This window comes from Mya arenaria, chromosome 5 (genome assembly GCF_026914265.1).
Source record: "Mya arenaria isolate MELC-2E11 chromosome 5, ASM2691426v1".
Lineage (NCBI taxonomy): Eukaryota > Metazoa > Mollusca > Bivalvia > Myida > Myidae > Mya > Mya arenaria.
Window position 1 is genome coordinate 5415353 of NC_069126.1, and position 16582 is coordinate 5431934.

At 34.7% G+C, this 16582-nt stretch overlaps 1 protein-coding gene across 28 annotated transcripts in view; it reads left to right on the plus strand.

Moving 5' to 3' along the window:
- The window catches only part of LOC128234667 (rho guanine nucleotide exchange factor 12-like), a 103586-nt gene extending 90286 nt beyond the window's left edge, over positions 1-13300 (plus strand). For 26 of the 28 annotated variants that reach the window (XM_052949055.1, XM_052949060.1, XM_052949040.1 and 23 more), the window contains 7 exons: positions 434-552; positions 2295-2404; positions 3030-3147; positions 3839-3942; positions 5141-5188; positions 8525-8804; positions 9368-13300. In XM_052949055.1, coding sequence (XP_052805015.1) covers positions 434-552; positions 2295-2404; positions 3030-3147; positions 3839-3942; positions 5141-5188; positions 8525-8804; positions 9368-10209 — 1621 coding nt within the window. In that variant the 3' untranslated portion in view covers positions 10210-13300. The remainder of the gene's footprint in view (positions 1-433; positions 553-2294; positions 2405-3029; positions 3148-3838; positions 3943-5140; positions 5189-8524; positions 8805-9367) is intronic. The other 2 variants (XM_052949048.1, XM_052949065.1) reach the window with 2 other exon arrangements.
- The last annotated feature ends 3282 nt before the right edge of the window (positions 13301-16582 follow it).

Here is a 16582-nt window from a genome sequence, read left to right on the forward strand (position 1 = left end):
AAATGTAGGTGTGAGTCTTATTACAATTAAGTGGATTGCATGAAGAATAGAAACTAAGCTTTGATAATGTATTGCTTTTGTTTGAGTGTTTTAAATGAGAATGCAATGTAGTGTTCAAAACTAATTTAGAAAATAGTGTTAATGATCCTTGACTGTCAATTTTGTAATATACATAAAGAATAGACGCTTATCGGAGGAATTATGTTGATGACCGGTTGTTCATGCAAGTCGCACTGTGAACACATTCCACACACATTCTCATTGTGGACTTCTGCATGTATACATTCCACCCATAAAGAAGGCTAGGCCTTTATCTATATCTGTTCAAAGTTCTCTTCACAATTAAGAGTTCAAGCTAAGCAGATAAAGGCTTTTGATAATTAGTTGTCTACAAATGATTACACAACTTTAATTGTGAATGTGTGTATTGCAGTGCCCAGGAGGAAAGGGGTGAGATCCAGGACCTTGACGCGGACAACATCGTCCACCCTGAGGACATCACATTCAACGCCCCCGACATTAACACTGCTGTTCAAGTCATCACACCTCTCGGTACACAAATATTTCAGGGGTCTCATGGCAACACAGTAGTATCTTGCTATGGAAATACTGTCAGTTACAACTGTTTTGCTGTGAGCGATTTGGTTATCACCTCAGTCACCTGTTGAAAACTGAAGTAGAGAAGTTACTTTTGTGTAACATTATATTGTTCAAATCTTATTGAGGAAAACAAGTCTCTGAACAACTGCGGATATAATTACTTTGAGTGTTTGCAAAAATAGTTCAAAAGTCAAGCTCTTGTTACTTTTTTGCATAGAAAAAGTACTCTTAAGTTGATAACTTGACAAAAAATAACGAGTAGGGTAAAGATTTTCTGGGGGTTTTATACTCAAGGAACGTATGCCAAGGTACATGGTCACTTATGTACCACACACTTTAAAGACCTTCTTTTCATTGCTACAAAATCTTGCTGAATTTTCCCCGAAAAAATACCACTTTAGTTTATTTTTGTGAAGTCGGCAATCAAGGCTTAATATCATACGATACCTTCAATCCAAATCATGAAGAACATCCAGATGAAAAATACAAACAGATACAATTCACAATTCTGAGAATAGATAAAAGATAAGCAGCTAGTAGAGCGGCATGAGTGCAGTCCTCTAGCTCGTGCCAAATACTAACATGACATTCTTCCCCCACCCTCTCTTGTTCGCAAACAATAGTTTTCAAATGATGAATACACTATGCCAGGTAACACTTTTGTAAGGTTGCTTCATTTGTCTGTTACATTTCTACCTTTATCCGAATTGTCTGCTTAATGTTACACTGTTCAGACTTTTCGTATACAAACTGAGATTGTGACGACAGTCTTACATTAGGCCATCAGTTTAAAAAAGACACCTGCCTGGCATTCTGTACCATCATGATTTGTGTGTAAAATGTTAGCTTGAGTTGAGGTTTGGTTGTTTTTATGTTGGAGTATTTTGAGCCCTGTCCATTGTATGTGTAAACCCCAAACTGCACCCTACCTGTCACTAATCATAATGGCTCACTGTAAATTCCATGTTACTTATATGTTGCAAGGGCAAGCTGTTCAAGTTATATTTTGTGTTCATCTCAACAGTAATCAGGATCATTATATTTTGCTTTTAATATTTATTTCATTTTGCTTCTTGCTTTCTATTATTTCCCGGTTATTTGGACGCATTTCCAAACTTCCAATATTGCCTAATTCTAGTATAAAGTCTACGAAATGAAATCAAACTAATTGTTTTTCATTGTTACAGTTCAGCTTCATCTTCTTTCCCCAAATCCCCCTTTCCTTAAATTACCAACTTTTTAATTCTTCAAAATTTGGCCGAAGAATCCCCACAAAATACAACAGTAAAAAGCAGCTTGCCCAAACTTGCTTAGCAATCTGAAAATAAAATTGTTGGGCAATATTGAGCACAAGCATGGGGTCTCTTGAACTGTTACTGTTGTTATGACCATCACCCTGCTAGGTTACCAGGCAACCGGTTACCAGGCAATCAGTAGATGATGCAATGATTTTGAATAATGAGATAACTCAATTGTTGTCTACAACTCTTGCTATAGAAACTTGTAGAGAGATTGTTTTTGGTTTTTTTTAAATTCTCTTTAAGCAGAATTATTTTGTTACTATGGTACAATGCCTTTTTGCCAGGAACATGTCTATAAAACTAAATAGTAACATGAAGCACTCATTGAATCCTGACTGTGCCCCCTTGTGTAGCTGTCCTGCATGTGTCTGTAAGTGGTTGCCATGGTTACAGAGAAGCTGCGACAGAATGATGAGAACCTGGCCATGGTGCTGGAGGAGAGACAGGGGCTGATAGCAGAAATCCTCAACATTCCCCAAACAGAAGTAGCCAACAAGGTGCAGGTGGGTCACACGCATTGTTTTGAACAGTTTGTAAGGTTTACCGAAGGATTCCAGTGTTACCTTTAATTATTTGAAGACACACTTAGATTTACTAGCCTAATTTAAAAAAAAAGTTTTTAAATCCTGTGTGCAGGTTTTGGTGGTGATGTATGTTGGCCATAATATTGAACAGTTTTTTGAGTTGTTTAAATGGAACTTGGTACACCCATATTCAATGACAGTATGCTTATTTGCAGCAAGTTTTATCATTCTGCCTAAACTTATTGTTGAGTGATGCCACTTGAGTTTCGGAGAAAAGGGGAAGAGCACTTGCATTTTTTTCCAGTGATCTTGTTCTGAAATTTGAAAATTTCATTTTTCATAGAAATTATACTCTTTGATGATCATTCGTACACTAATGCTTGGAATCAAATCAACAAGCTCTGCTGTATGAAATAATAAAACTCAGAATTTGAATCAGCCTGGAAAGTGATTTACCAGTGCACAGCTTGCAGGCTTGTGCTAAATTTGACTGCTTTCATGCTCACAAAAAAATTCATTCAGTTTTAGATCAACCAAATTTCTTACATTGCTCAGTTAACAGCATTTTTTCATTATTAAAACCCTTTCCTGTACACCCCTATAGGATGTGGTTGAGGAGGGAGAAGGGGAGCCCAACGACCTGATAGCGGCATGCCAGCACCAGACCACGGAGATTTTTGACCTCATGAAGGACTCACCTACCCCACTCGCCGTCACAGAATGTATGTGGCCTAAATCACTGTCTACTGCTCCTAATAACACAAAAATATTTATATTATGTATTGATGGAATGAAGATATATGTGTAAAACATCACAGGTTATGACTTTAATGCCCAAAGGTAATGAAAGAAGGAAAGTGGCTTTGATATTGACATTCCATATGTATAACGTTTCAGAAATTGTTGACTGCATGAACTAACAAGTGAATACTAAACGATCATGTCTGTTGACATAAACAAAGCATGATTTGATGTGACAATGACAACCAATAGAAACTGCATGGACATTTAGCTGCTTATCTTTATTAGAAAAGGATGATGATATTTTGAAAGATAAGCAACAGGTTTCCCCATGAAATTTCCATCCTAAGGTTTGACAATCTTCCTGTTTACCATCCGGAGGTTCCTGGTAAAAAATTGGGTTCCCTAATATTCAAGTAATTAACAAAAGGTTAATCCATAAAAAGTCAGTTAACTTTGAGGGTTTTAGGGATGCACATCATGTTTGAAGAGTAACATTGGCAAGAAAATGAGCCAGGAATACAGATTTTTATGGTCAATGATATTACTGCTTGTTCAGAAATAAAACATGGTCCCCCTTTTTTATTCCACATGAATAGAAAACATGGTATTGTGCAGTTATAAGATACATATTGAGTGTCTTGTGAAGAACTGTAACGTGATTGTTTACAGCTGGCGAGAGGATCGAGTCTGTAGAAGACCTAACATTGCCCATTCCCATGGACAAACTTCGGGACATGGCCAACCGCATGAACCAGATACTCACAAACCTACTGGTGAGTAGCAGGGTACTCAGGTACTCCAGGCTTAGTGTACACTGGGGTGGTATTCATTATGCTTCTTTACTCAGATCTTGTCATGCTTCAGTGACTTGATTCTCTGAATGAAATTATGTCCGTTATTTCTGTTCTACATTTTTAACTTTTTTTCTTTGATTTTTAAGTTTTCAAAGGTGTTAATGAAATACCACCCCTGTATTTTGTTTCCATATTTCGATGGTTTTCATTATAGTTGGTGATTCCAAAAACTAAATCCTGGTGTTGTGAAAAGTTGTTCACCCTTTAAGTTTTCAATTTTAGTGTATGTTAGATAATTATTGACGATATCATGTCTTTTTACAAGGCATAGCTTGATGAAAATTTATAGGACCTGACTTTGCTTAAAAGGTTACTAAAATACAGGTCTGTTTCGTTTTTAAAATATTTTAATAGATTAATTTGAGAGTACAAATCAAGCTGAGCCGGTGTAGGACTTGATTAGCCTGGTGGATGTTGAGATGCATTACCGGCTTTTTAAACGTGTTGGTGCCTGAAGTAGCTGATCACCATCGCTTTCACTGTTCACTTTTAGGCCTGTAGAAAACACTATATTTGTTTCGTTAATTATTGTATTCATGGTTTGGAAAGTGATACTGTTAAGATGGTATTTTCAGCAAGAAAAAAAACAGCCTGGCAAAGTATGATACATGTATGTATGATGGTCCTTTAAAGAAATTTAGAACTATCTGGAGTTTAAACAAATCTCTTTCAATTCCAATTTTGTTAATGGTGTTTTGTAAGGACATTTTTTATGCCAAATCAGTGAAATATTCCTGTACCCAGTTTATGGTAGAATACAAGCCTTGATACAGAAATCTGTTCTTGGCAAACTGGGCCAAAATTGTAAGAATTCGGGAGTACAGAAATTAGGTTTTTACATAATTACCCATCAAATAGACTTACGGAAGAAATGCAAATATTCTTGCGGAGTTTTAGAGAAGCCAGTAGCTACCATGTCATCCTATTTCAAATGTTGTCCCATTGTTGTACATTTGTAACTGTAAATTTGTGTTTCAGAAGTTGTTAGAACATTCATTCCACTATTTCAGACCTCATTTTCCGTGTGCGTCATCATCTTTCAGCCAGCATCTAGAGGAATGTTCATGTCCATGTGGTCTCCGTACCGTTAATGTTATTTTTGTGTTTCATTTGTCAGGCACAAACTCGAGCAACAGCCAATCCCATGTCAGCATCAATGTCTCAGGTCAGGGCAACCGTTGCTAGGCAACTAAAACTAAACACTCTCCAGTCATTCAGTCCTAATTGGAACATATTTCTTTGTTACCAATCAAATGAAATCTCTCTTCACTTAACCTGATATTTCCATCTTGTATGTCAGCTAAATTGCTTCTTTTCTGCCTAATGCTAGATTGGATGAATTAAACTTAGACCATTCAAAATTGATTAATTAAAAAAACAAAACATTTGTAAGTATTTGTTTAAATATATAAAATTAGGAGGCTTATCAGCTACTAAATGTCTCTATGACTGGAGGGGCAGCATCTTTGCAGACAGCAGTACATGTTTATTAATTAACACAGCTCTGCCTTGCTAAATCTGTAGCCCTGTAGTCACCAACCCGTAACATGCAAGTATGACTGGCTAGTTGTTAGGTAGTCAAAACTCATGTAAATAAATTGCTATTGCTTATCAATGGTTCTCTATTCAAACAAAACAAAATAAAGATTGATGTAAAATGTTTGCTTCAATCATAGAAGTAGAACATGTTTTGGCTTTAAAGAATTTATTTTAGTCAGAAAGTTTTGTGTTTTGGGCATAAATTATATGCTTTGCTTTAGAGAGTTAATAAACTATGGATGTGAAGTTTGGTTGGTGAATAGAAGGCTAGAGCCAATTGTTAAGATCCATGTTGAAAGGCTGTCACCACACAACTGTTATACTAACGTGATAACAGGACATACATGTATGGGAACTGGCACACTGAGGAACATATCAAACTAAAACAGAATCTTATACTGCTTATTGTTACCAAAAAGAGACTTGTCAGTTTCTGGACAGAGTGGCTTATTGATTATTTCTTAAAGACCATTGAGGAAATTCAATTATTATTTATTTTTTTTGAAAAACATGCAGTTTTTGTATTGAGAAGCAAAAAGGAAATTATTACCAAATATTTTTTTCTTAATCTTTCTGCATCTTCTTGTTGAATAGAATTGTCAAGAAATTCCTGCTTTTTCTTCTGTTGGTATAATGTCATATGATTTTTGTAGCTATAGTTCTTGCCACTCTTTGTCCAAAACTGTACACATTTTTGATTATACAGACATGGAGATATATTCTAGACTGTCAGCCCCATTGTTATGTTATTCTTTGTCACACCCTGTCATGGTAGCTATTCAGTTTCATGTTTCTCAATCATTTCTGTGGCGGCCATTTAGATTTATGTTTTGCATGTTGTGGAAATTTGGCTGATTGTGAAAAATTAAAATGCACCATGTAAAAAAAACTGTTCGAATAATGCAAACAAACACAATTATTACTGATTTGCTTTGCTTATAGAACGTGGTTAAAAAAAATCAAACAATTTTGCATGTTTCAAAAATTGGTATTCAGTATTTTTGTGAACATTTAAATAGCTACTGTGGTAGAGTTATCACAATGCAATTCGAACTGCTTCACAAATCAGACATCCATCTATGTACACTTATGTTTATGAAAATGCTGTAGTTATTTTTATGCCCCCTTTTGAAAAAAGTGGGGTATATTGTTTTGCACATGTCGGTCGGTCGGTCGGTCGGTCGGTCGGTCTGTCGGTCGGTCGGTAGGAATACCAAATGGTTTCCGATCAATAACTTGAGAACGCTTTGACCGAGGGACCTCATACTTGGTATGTGTATTGGTCATCACCAGCAGATGAACCCTATTGATTTTGAGGTCAGTGGGTCAAAGGTCAAGGTCAGTGTGACCTTTACATGAAAAACGGTTTCCGATCAATAACTTGAGAACGCTTTGACCCAGGGACCTCATACTTGGTAGGTGTATTGGTCATGACCAGCAGATGAACCCTATTGATTTTGAGGTCAGTGGGTCAAAGGTCAAGGTCAGTGTGACCTTAACATGAAAAACGGTTTCCGATCAATAACTTGAGAACGCTTTGACCCAGGGACCTCATACTAGGTAGGCTTATTGGTCATGACCAGCAGATGAACCCTATTGATTTTGAGGTCAGTGGGTCAAAGGTCAAGGTCAGTGTGACTGTAAGCTGAAAAAAGGTTTTCTGATTGTCCATATTTTTTTAATGCATGCACAGATGATTGGGATTGATGTATAAATGTTTGTATAGAAATGATTTTCTTTTATGTTACTATTTTTTGTATTTTGAGATTGAAAAGCTACATCTGCAAAACACTAATTGCGTTTAAATGTATACAAAGTACAGTAAATTACAGCTTTAAAGTGTAGCAAATATTAAAGAAATAAAAAGCTATGTCTGCAAAACATTAAAACATTAATTGCATTTAAATGTATACATACAGTAAATCACAGCTTTGCAGTATAGCAAATATAAAAGAAATAAAAGTGTATATATATAAACTTTTGTGTTTATAATCATATTTATATTGGAAATAAATGAAGCTTAACATGAAAATTGCTATTTGTTTAATGGAATTTAGATGCAGATGTGTGTGTGGATAAATACTCCCATGTACGCCATTGATGTGAATTATCTGTTTAGTTTTTTGGCCAAAATCACAATCAGCATAAAAATATAGATTCTTATTCAGATTTTTTCCAAGAATGAGTAACTGCAAGTTGAGAGTTATCTTATCTAAGTTCTTTATCAGCTCAAGTTTTGCAAATTATTGAAAGTTCTCTAAAATTTTGGTAAGTGAAGATTTGATTTGATTTTCTTTAATCCGTTTGCACTGTTCTGTGAATGACAGTATGTTTCATGTTCTAGTGACTACATGCATGTGTTCAGTGTGCACTGTGTGTATGGTGGCAATGACCAATAGAAAAGTTCACATAAAGTAGTCTTTAATTAGAAATAATGGGCAAGTGTACCCTTGGATTGTCGTTATTGTTGAAATTATGACTTGTAGTATTTAAATGATATGAAGAAGTATAAACTGGTTCATAGTTTGTGAATGAAAACATTTAACCTTTAGGTCTAGATAACTGGCATACTGTCTTGATAGGATTATAGATATATTTTCAAACTTAGTAATGCAAAATCCAATGTAGAGTTGTACATGCAGTAGCTCAGCAGCATGGTTGTATTATGACACAAAACCTCTGTTTCAGCCGTGCAAGTTTTAAACATTTCTATGCTATAAATTATGTTTTGTGACCAACATGCAACATATGTTCTTATAAAATGTCACAAAACTTTCTTACTTTCATTTTTCAGTTTTGATAATAGATAAAGTAACTTAAAAATCATTATTTATGTAATATGCAAGCTTTGTTGATTTTTCACCCTGAAGTTGACATTTAATTGTCCAGTATTTTCCATTATACAAGTTACAGTTGCACTCAACAACTTCATATAATTAACTTAAGCCCTTTTGTTCCACAGGCTGCAGTCAACAGTCAGAATGAGGAGCGTGATAGATTGAGACGGGAGTTGAAGTTTGCACAGGAGGAGTTAAACCGTCTCCGTCGGATACAGAAGATCCAGATGGAGGCCCAGCAGGAGGGTGGGGATGCAAGCCTCGTGGGGATCAGTGTAGCGGCCGTCACAGGCAGTGGAGAAAAAGCTGAGAGGCCCGCCAGTCTCGTGTCTGAGGCATCCACGGTGTCAGAGTCGGAGGACAGCAAGACAGACAGTGAGCAGGCGGAGGACCCGATCATTGTTGGTATGTGAACTCCAATGTCATTAACATGACAGTTTTTAAGTGATAAAGCCCAAATGAGAAATCACATCACATATACATGTAGGTAATTCTTACGCCCTCCAGTACAAATTATACCTCCTTCAATCATAATCAGATGCGTAAATAAGTGTGAAGCACACAATTAGTTCATGATTAAAAATCATGTTAGATTCTGTTAAGTACAAAACTGTATTTAATCTCTAAATAACCAATAATTTATCATGATTCGAGCCTTATTTTGTCAATTATTGATTAAATTTTAATTTAAGTTATATTAATTATTATATAAACATGAAAACTGGGAAGTATTAATAATGATATGATTTAAATATTTTTTATTATGATTTCTTTTAATGATATCCCCATATCAATCTTATAAAATTGTATTTTGTATTGGGACTTATTCATCCAAAGGGACAAACTTCTTTGATTGTGTTTTGTATTTTGATATATTTATAGAGTTTGTGTACAAGTCATGTCATGTTTATGTCCATCAAGAAACTAATGATATAGTAAGTCTTGAAATTTGTTCATTCTAATTGCAGAAGTTGCAGAAGACAACATGCCTGGTCTTCCAATAGATCCAGAAGAGACAGGGCCCCTAAATGAAACACCTCCTGGAGGGTCAGATAGTTTAGTGGATGACACCGAGATAGACTATGAGGAAAATGCGGGGGCTGAGGTGTACAAATATGATGATGCTGAGCAACTAGATGAGGCTCTTCATGAGGTTGAACCTCCTGATGAAGACCATCTGGAAGATTTGGACACACCAGTTGTTGAAATTCAAGGCCCAGAAAGTGATCTAAATGATGATGATGATAATCATGAAGATGATGAAGAAACTGAGTCGGAACAAGATGTAGATGCGGAAATTGATGAAGGAAAGGCTGAAGATGAGGATGATACTGAAGGTGATAGTGGAACTGACACAGTGAATGCAGGAACAGCAGAGAGTGGAAACAGTGATGAAGCTGTGCTAGATAGACTTACAGGAGAGCCAGAGGGGACAGAGGGGGATAGTGTTGATGGTGATGGTAGTAAGAGAGATAGTGGGGAGGTGTATCATGATGCCGAAGACAATAGTGGTGATGACCCCGCAGCTGAACAGACTGATAACATTGGAGAAGACCCAGGTGGAACTAGTAAAGGGCAGAATAGTGAAATTAATGAATCTAGTATAGGTGATAATGTGGATAAAAGTGAAAAGGATCAGTGTGGACAGATGGCGAGTACAAATGATGAGGAAAATGAATCAACTAGCAGTGAACTGCATTCAAATAATAATGAAAAAGATGTGACAGATAAACAAGCGCAAGATTCTGGTGATCAAATACAAACTGATGCTAGTGTTAATAGTGTAAATGATAAGAGTGAACCGGTCTGAAGACAACTAGTTAATAATTGGACAATGTTAGAAATACATGTATGAATCTACACTGTAGAATCAGCAGTATTGCTTAAGAGAAAGGAAACGAAGAAGATGAAAGAAACATCCTCTGTGTGGATTTGAAAGACAAACATATCTTTATCTGGCTATAATGGGTTAGACGAGTAGTTTAAAGTGGTCTAATGTATAAAAGATTATAAACAAGTTATTATGTAGAACAGAGTATATGCTACATATGTTTTCCAAAATATTTAAAGGGCAGATACTAATTATTTTTCATTTTTCTATACACTTATATATAGCCTAGCATTTGCCATTTTATAGCTAGAATGGAATTGTAACTCACCACCGTTGTTTATATTGTCCGGTATGATGATGTTTCATATGAGAAACAATTGAAGTTAAAATACTTCTACACTTTAACGGGAGAAAACAAATTGTACAACACACTTTTTTATTTCCACGAGGAGAAACAACTAAAGTTACTGCATAATTGGCTATGAAGCTAGTGAAACAAAACATGTCCCTGTTTTTTCATCATCCAAAATTGTGATTTTGTGACATTGTGCCATTTTCTTGTTGTTTGTTTTCTACTTGTACCTGATCTTTCCTGTGCTAGTCTGTATTTCTGCTTTATGGTTTTTTGTGGAAATTTTCTGCAAAACATTTTTTCTGCACCCGTTTAACAAACTGAATATGTCATCTCTGTACTGTTTATAATTAGGAAATGTTTTATTTTTTTGTCATGGCCATCTGGTCGGTAATGCTCCTCTGTTTCGATGAAAAGAGATACTTTTTTCCCAGCTATGTGTGATCCACTACTTGATAACTGCTTGAACAGATTCTTATGATGGCAATAAAAAGCATTTCGAGATTTGAAAAAGTTGTTAGTGACATTAGATAAAAGAACTGATCGACGGTATTCGTTTTCACTTCATGATTGACTCCTACTTATCACAAAACTGTTCTGGTCTCTCATTGTGTGGCACAAGGCAAAGTACAGCTGTGGTGATTTTCTTACATTGATATTTGTATATAGGAATATGTCTGTATATACAGTAAATATGTATGTGTAGATAGGATATGTGTATAGAAATGTATAGAAGTTTTCTTTGTTGCAATATGTACTGAACAAGATGGAAATACCTGAGGTCAAGGTCACAGCATGATGATTTCTAAACCACTAATACCAGTTACCGTTACTTTACTATGTACAGAATGAAGTCTTTCATGTTCACTTATATGTATATTGCCTTTATTACTAAATATAAAGATACATTGAAACTGTTATCAAAAACATTGTTTTTGGAATAAAATTTACTAAGAAGATGTCTGCAAATATAATCCTTCAATCATTGAACAAACTTTGGTAGGTTCATTCAACATTAACCCAAACTTGAAAAATGTGTTGGCTGTTTAAGGTTCCACATTTTGATATAAAATGTTTAGTATTTCAATGACCTTGACCTAGATATGACCATTGTATGACTGTATTTTGTTATATATATATATATATTTACACAATTGTTTCCCTGCAATCAGGGATTGTTAGACATAGTGCTTTATTCATCATGCGCGCATTGTTCCTATAAAATGTGCGCATTGTTTATACATGTTTATATATAAAAATACATATATATATACATATTTAGATAAACATGTATGTTATGTGTGTACATTTACATAAACATGTATATATGTGCACATGTTTTATATGTGTGTTCATGTTTACATATGTGTACATGTATATACATGTATGTGTACATGTATGTATACGTTTACATATGTGTACATGTGTATATACATGTATGTGTAAATACATGTATGTGTATGTTAACATCAGCAGCACATTGGTGCATCATGTCTTCATTTCTGTTCCTGGTTTACATGAAAATTAAAGCACCAATGTTCAAACATACGCTGTGTAATCACATGGTGACACATGAAACATATGTGTACACATGTAGACAAACACTGTGTAAACACAGCTTATATACTCACCATTACAACATTTCTGTGATTGTGTTCAACTGTACATACTACCTTAAGTCATTGTTAGGGGAAAGATTTTGAAAGTGAATCTTATTTAGGGGTTCATCCCTTGGTAGAAACACTGAACGTCAAGTGGAAAATAGTCCTAGAATTATGTATTGAATTATGTAGAAATATGAAAAGCTTTTTAACATTTACAAAAGTTTAACAAATTTTGTATGTATTTACTTTAATATTTGGTTATTATGATTGGTTATTTAATTCATAAATCTTGCAGTACTTCCAATACTAAGATTACTTCATAAATGAGAGTTAAAGCTATAGATTCTAAATACATAAATTTTTAAATGAAAATCTTGTGTTAATGTTTATAGACTACATATATATTCAGAACTAACTACAGATATTCGTATATTTGTTTAATAAATAGGATATGGGAATTTTTGGTTGCATGTTTTAAATTTACGAAATGGAGAAAGTCCATCGAATCTACATGTGGTAAAGGTTCATATATTACTTTGCGTGTTTACCACTCACATACTTGTGCTATATTTGCTAAATTCTATTGAAAAAGCAGTCAAATAAATTATCAATGTTTGAATAATCACTGGTTATTCCCCTTTCTGAATAATGTGCAATAGTTATTCCAGTTTGACTTTTCTTCTTTGTTGAAATTTTTGAGCCAAGAAGTTATATACAAGTACATTAGCAATTTCGTTATTATAGTTTTTTACGAGTTATTTATCAAGAAACGAATAGTCTGAATGAGTCATTTCTTATACTATTATTTAAGTGTGTGCATGTTAAAAATAACAGGATTTTCCAGTTTATATCTTTTATTGTTGTTGTTACTGACTTTTGTTAAGGTCATATCTTTGTTAAGTCTCCTAATTTTGAGAGTTTTTTCTAGATATTTGTAAAGAGTGAGGCCGCTATGCCTGACGCTGTGTATGTTGTTATATTCTATCATTATGTTGTATAGTATAGCCTGAAGTTATATTTAAAGTCGCTGTGTCGATTCTCTATATCTTAATTCTAATGCAACAATCTATTGATTATTGCTTTAATAAAATGATAAATAAATAATATCATTTCAGATTTGTCTAGTTTTCTTTTAATGTAAGTTTATAACATGCCAAGGTCATATTTCATTGCCCTTAATGACTTTTTTAAGTTTTTGATCTCTGTGTTTACACTGGCTATGGTAACAATATAACTGATTTTGAGGTCAGTAGGTCAAGGTCATGGTGCCCTTTACAACAAAGTTACCCTATCTGTAACTTTTTAATGACTTGTGATAGAGTCCTCAAACTTATTAAGACATTGGTCATGGTCAGTGGATGAAACCTAACGATTTAATAGGGGTCAGTAGATGGATGTTGACAGTCTCCAGTGAATATATTCAGAAGGCTTGATCCTACGATCTTGAACCTTCATCTTTACATTAAAATTGATACTGATTTCGATTTGACAATGTTTGGCGCTCTAGACATTCAGTTAAACCAAATAAATGTTATTGGAAAAGCAACATTGGATTGTCAGACATATTCTGTCAGCCCAAAGATTAACGTGACACTTGTCAATGCAGCCAAAATTCAAAACTTGATTGTATTTTAATAGTTTGTCCCAACATTGTTTCTGTTGATGGAATTGTGTTGAATAATACAGTGGAAACTACAGGGACAAGCCCAGTAGTAAAATACTCAACCCTGTAATTAGAGACACAAGGTATAGAGACACAAGGTAGCCCAAACTGCACTTGATGGGCGACACATGTTCAAACACCACATCAATATATGATAGGCTTAACTGACTTGAAATGGTAAATATGTATGTGTATCCATCTGACAAGACCTGAACGGGGGGATAAATATGTATATGTATATCATATTTCTGTGGAAGCTTTTGTTTTGTGGAATAGAATACAAGACAAATTCTGATGGAAGACCAAAGATGGGGCTGAATAGCTTTAGATGCGAATCATAGTTATAATAAGTGATTGAAATAAGCGACAATTAAGGAGAAATGTTGAAAAACATATCAGGTGGGTACTCGCCTAGTGTTTTCCTACTTTAGTAGTTATTGTAGCATTATGCTGTTATATAAATAATTTTAGTGTAAAGGATAACAAGGGGAGTAACTATACATAAGACTATTAGAAAGGCATACTCGAGTTGTCTGTAAACTTGCGTAAAGCGCTATACTTGGGACTTGTTATTGTTTAACTTATGAGAGGTATGCGTATGAACTAGTAGCGATTTCTGAGCTTTGACTTGACAAAGGGAAATAATCGCTTCGTCTGACTGGCGACCAATAACATTGAAATTGAAGTGAATAATTTTGTTGATTTTCGTAATAGCCGTCTGACATAAAAAAAATATAGAGCATGATTTATTTGAGTGTATTATCTATTGTCAGACATAGAAATAGTTTCTTTACAAAATAGTTCAAGAAAAGTTGAAAATAATGAGGTATTACTAAGTATTCACTATTCTGAGGAACGAATTACACCGTTTTGATAAGCGTCTTATCACAAATTTTCCGTCAAAAGGTCAAGTTCACCGTTACTAAATAAAGAAGTTTTTTTTCCAGCGGATGACTACAATTTCTTTCATCATATGGACACCAAACGTGTGGTTAATGAAGAGTATGCGGAGAGAAATTGATTTTCAGTCCGTTCCGTGGAACGTCAAGGTCACCGTAACTAAGTATAAATATTTCGTTTCCAGCGAATATCTACAGTTTTGTTCAACATATGGATATGGACACCAAACGTATTGTATTGTAAGAACAATTCGAAGAGCTCAATTGAGAGCTCAATTGGGATTGCTTCTGGGCCCGTTCTGTTAAAGGTCAAGGTCACCGTTACTAAATAGAAAATTTTGTTTCCTGCAAATAACTACATTTACCTACATCATATTGACACCAAACTCGTTGTGGAGAGCTCACTTTGGTTTACAGTTTTGTTCATCATACGGACACCAAACGCAGTGTATATTAAAACATGTGGAGAGCTCCAAATATGGTATATAGTAGGACACAGTAGAGGTCAAGGACACCGTTACTAGTGATGAAACGATTATCGAGAACAATCGATAAATCGTCGCTGACAATGCTATGTCGGCAACAATCGATTGTGGTTGTCCAAAATCGATGTCGCTAATGTTACTTCCGGTAACTACGTATTTTTGTTTTGTTTTGTGGTCAAAGTTGAATAAATATCAATCTTTCTTTCCGGTAAATTCTCGTTGAGTTCATTTTAACAGGAGATGTCACTCTCTTACAGAAATGCGGTGAATGTAAACACTTTTGCTGAACAACTTACAATCTCTCCCCAAATCACAAAATTGTAATTGTTTATATATTTCATGAAACCACCTTCAAAAACCTGCCTCTATGGTGCAGTGGGCCCAGTCTTACCTGCACATACAGGGAATCCCGGCTCGATGCATTCTGTTTTTGAAAACTTATTTGGTATCGTTTATAATTAACCTGTTTACTTTTTTTGTGAAAATTTTATGAAATTAAAATGTTCTAATGAAATGTTCAATATAATAGGTTATAGAATGTTAAGCTGGTTCACAAATATTTAATATGCTTTTACATGGATAAAATGCTCAGTTACTTACTTGATGCGGTGTGCATCATTTTGCAATTGATGTGCAATTATTAAGTATGTGTTGTGTTCTTATGTTTTTCGTTAAATTATTAAAGACAGAAAAAGGTTATGGAAATTTACTTACCGTTGCCAAAAGCATGACTATAGCATCACACGTACTGATTCCAGGTTTAACCATTTAAATGATCATGCTGATATTGTGTATAAAGAATGTATTCGTTACTCATATTAATGATATTATGAACTTTCGATTATAAGTGCTTGGTCCGATTCGATTATCGATAGCAAATGGAGTCCGATTTTTAAACACTAACCGTTACTAAATAGTAAATTGGTTTCCGGCGATACATTTGAGGATCGTTCATAATATGGACACGAAAATTGGTGTATATTTTGAAAATGTGGATAACTTAATTGGGAAAGCTTTAAGGTCCGTTCCGTCAAACGCCAAGATCTCTGTTACTGAATGTATTAATGTAGTTTCTGGCAAATAACTACAGTTTCTGTCAACAAACGAAAATCAAACTCGGTGTATAGTGAGAACGAATGGAAAGGTCGTTTTGTATTGCTTTTGCGACCGTTTCGTCAAAGGTCAAGGTCACCGTTACTAAATATCAAAATGTCGTTTCCAGCGAATAACTACAATTTTGTTTAAGATATGGACACCGAACTCGGTGTATAGAACATGTGGAGAGCTCACTTTGGATTTTTCGGGCACCGTTTTGGTGAAGGTCAATGCCAATGTTTACAATTAGGTGT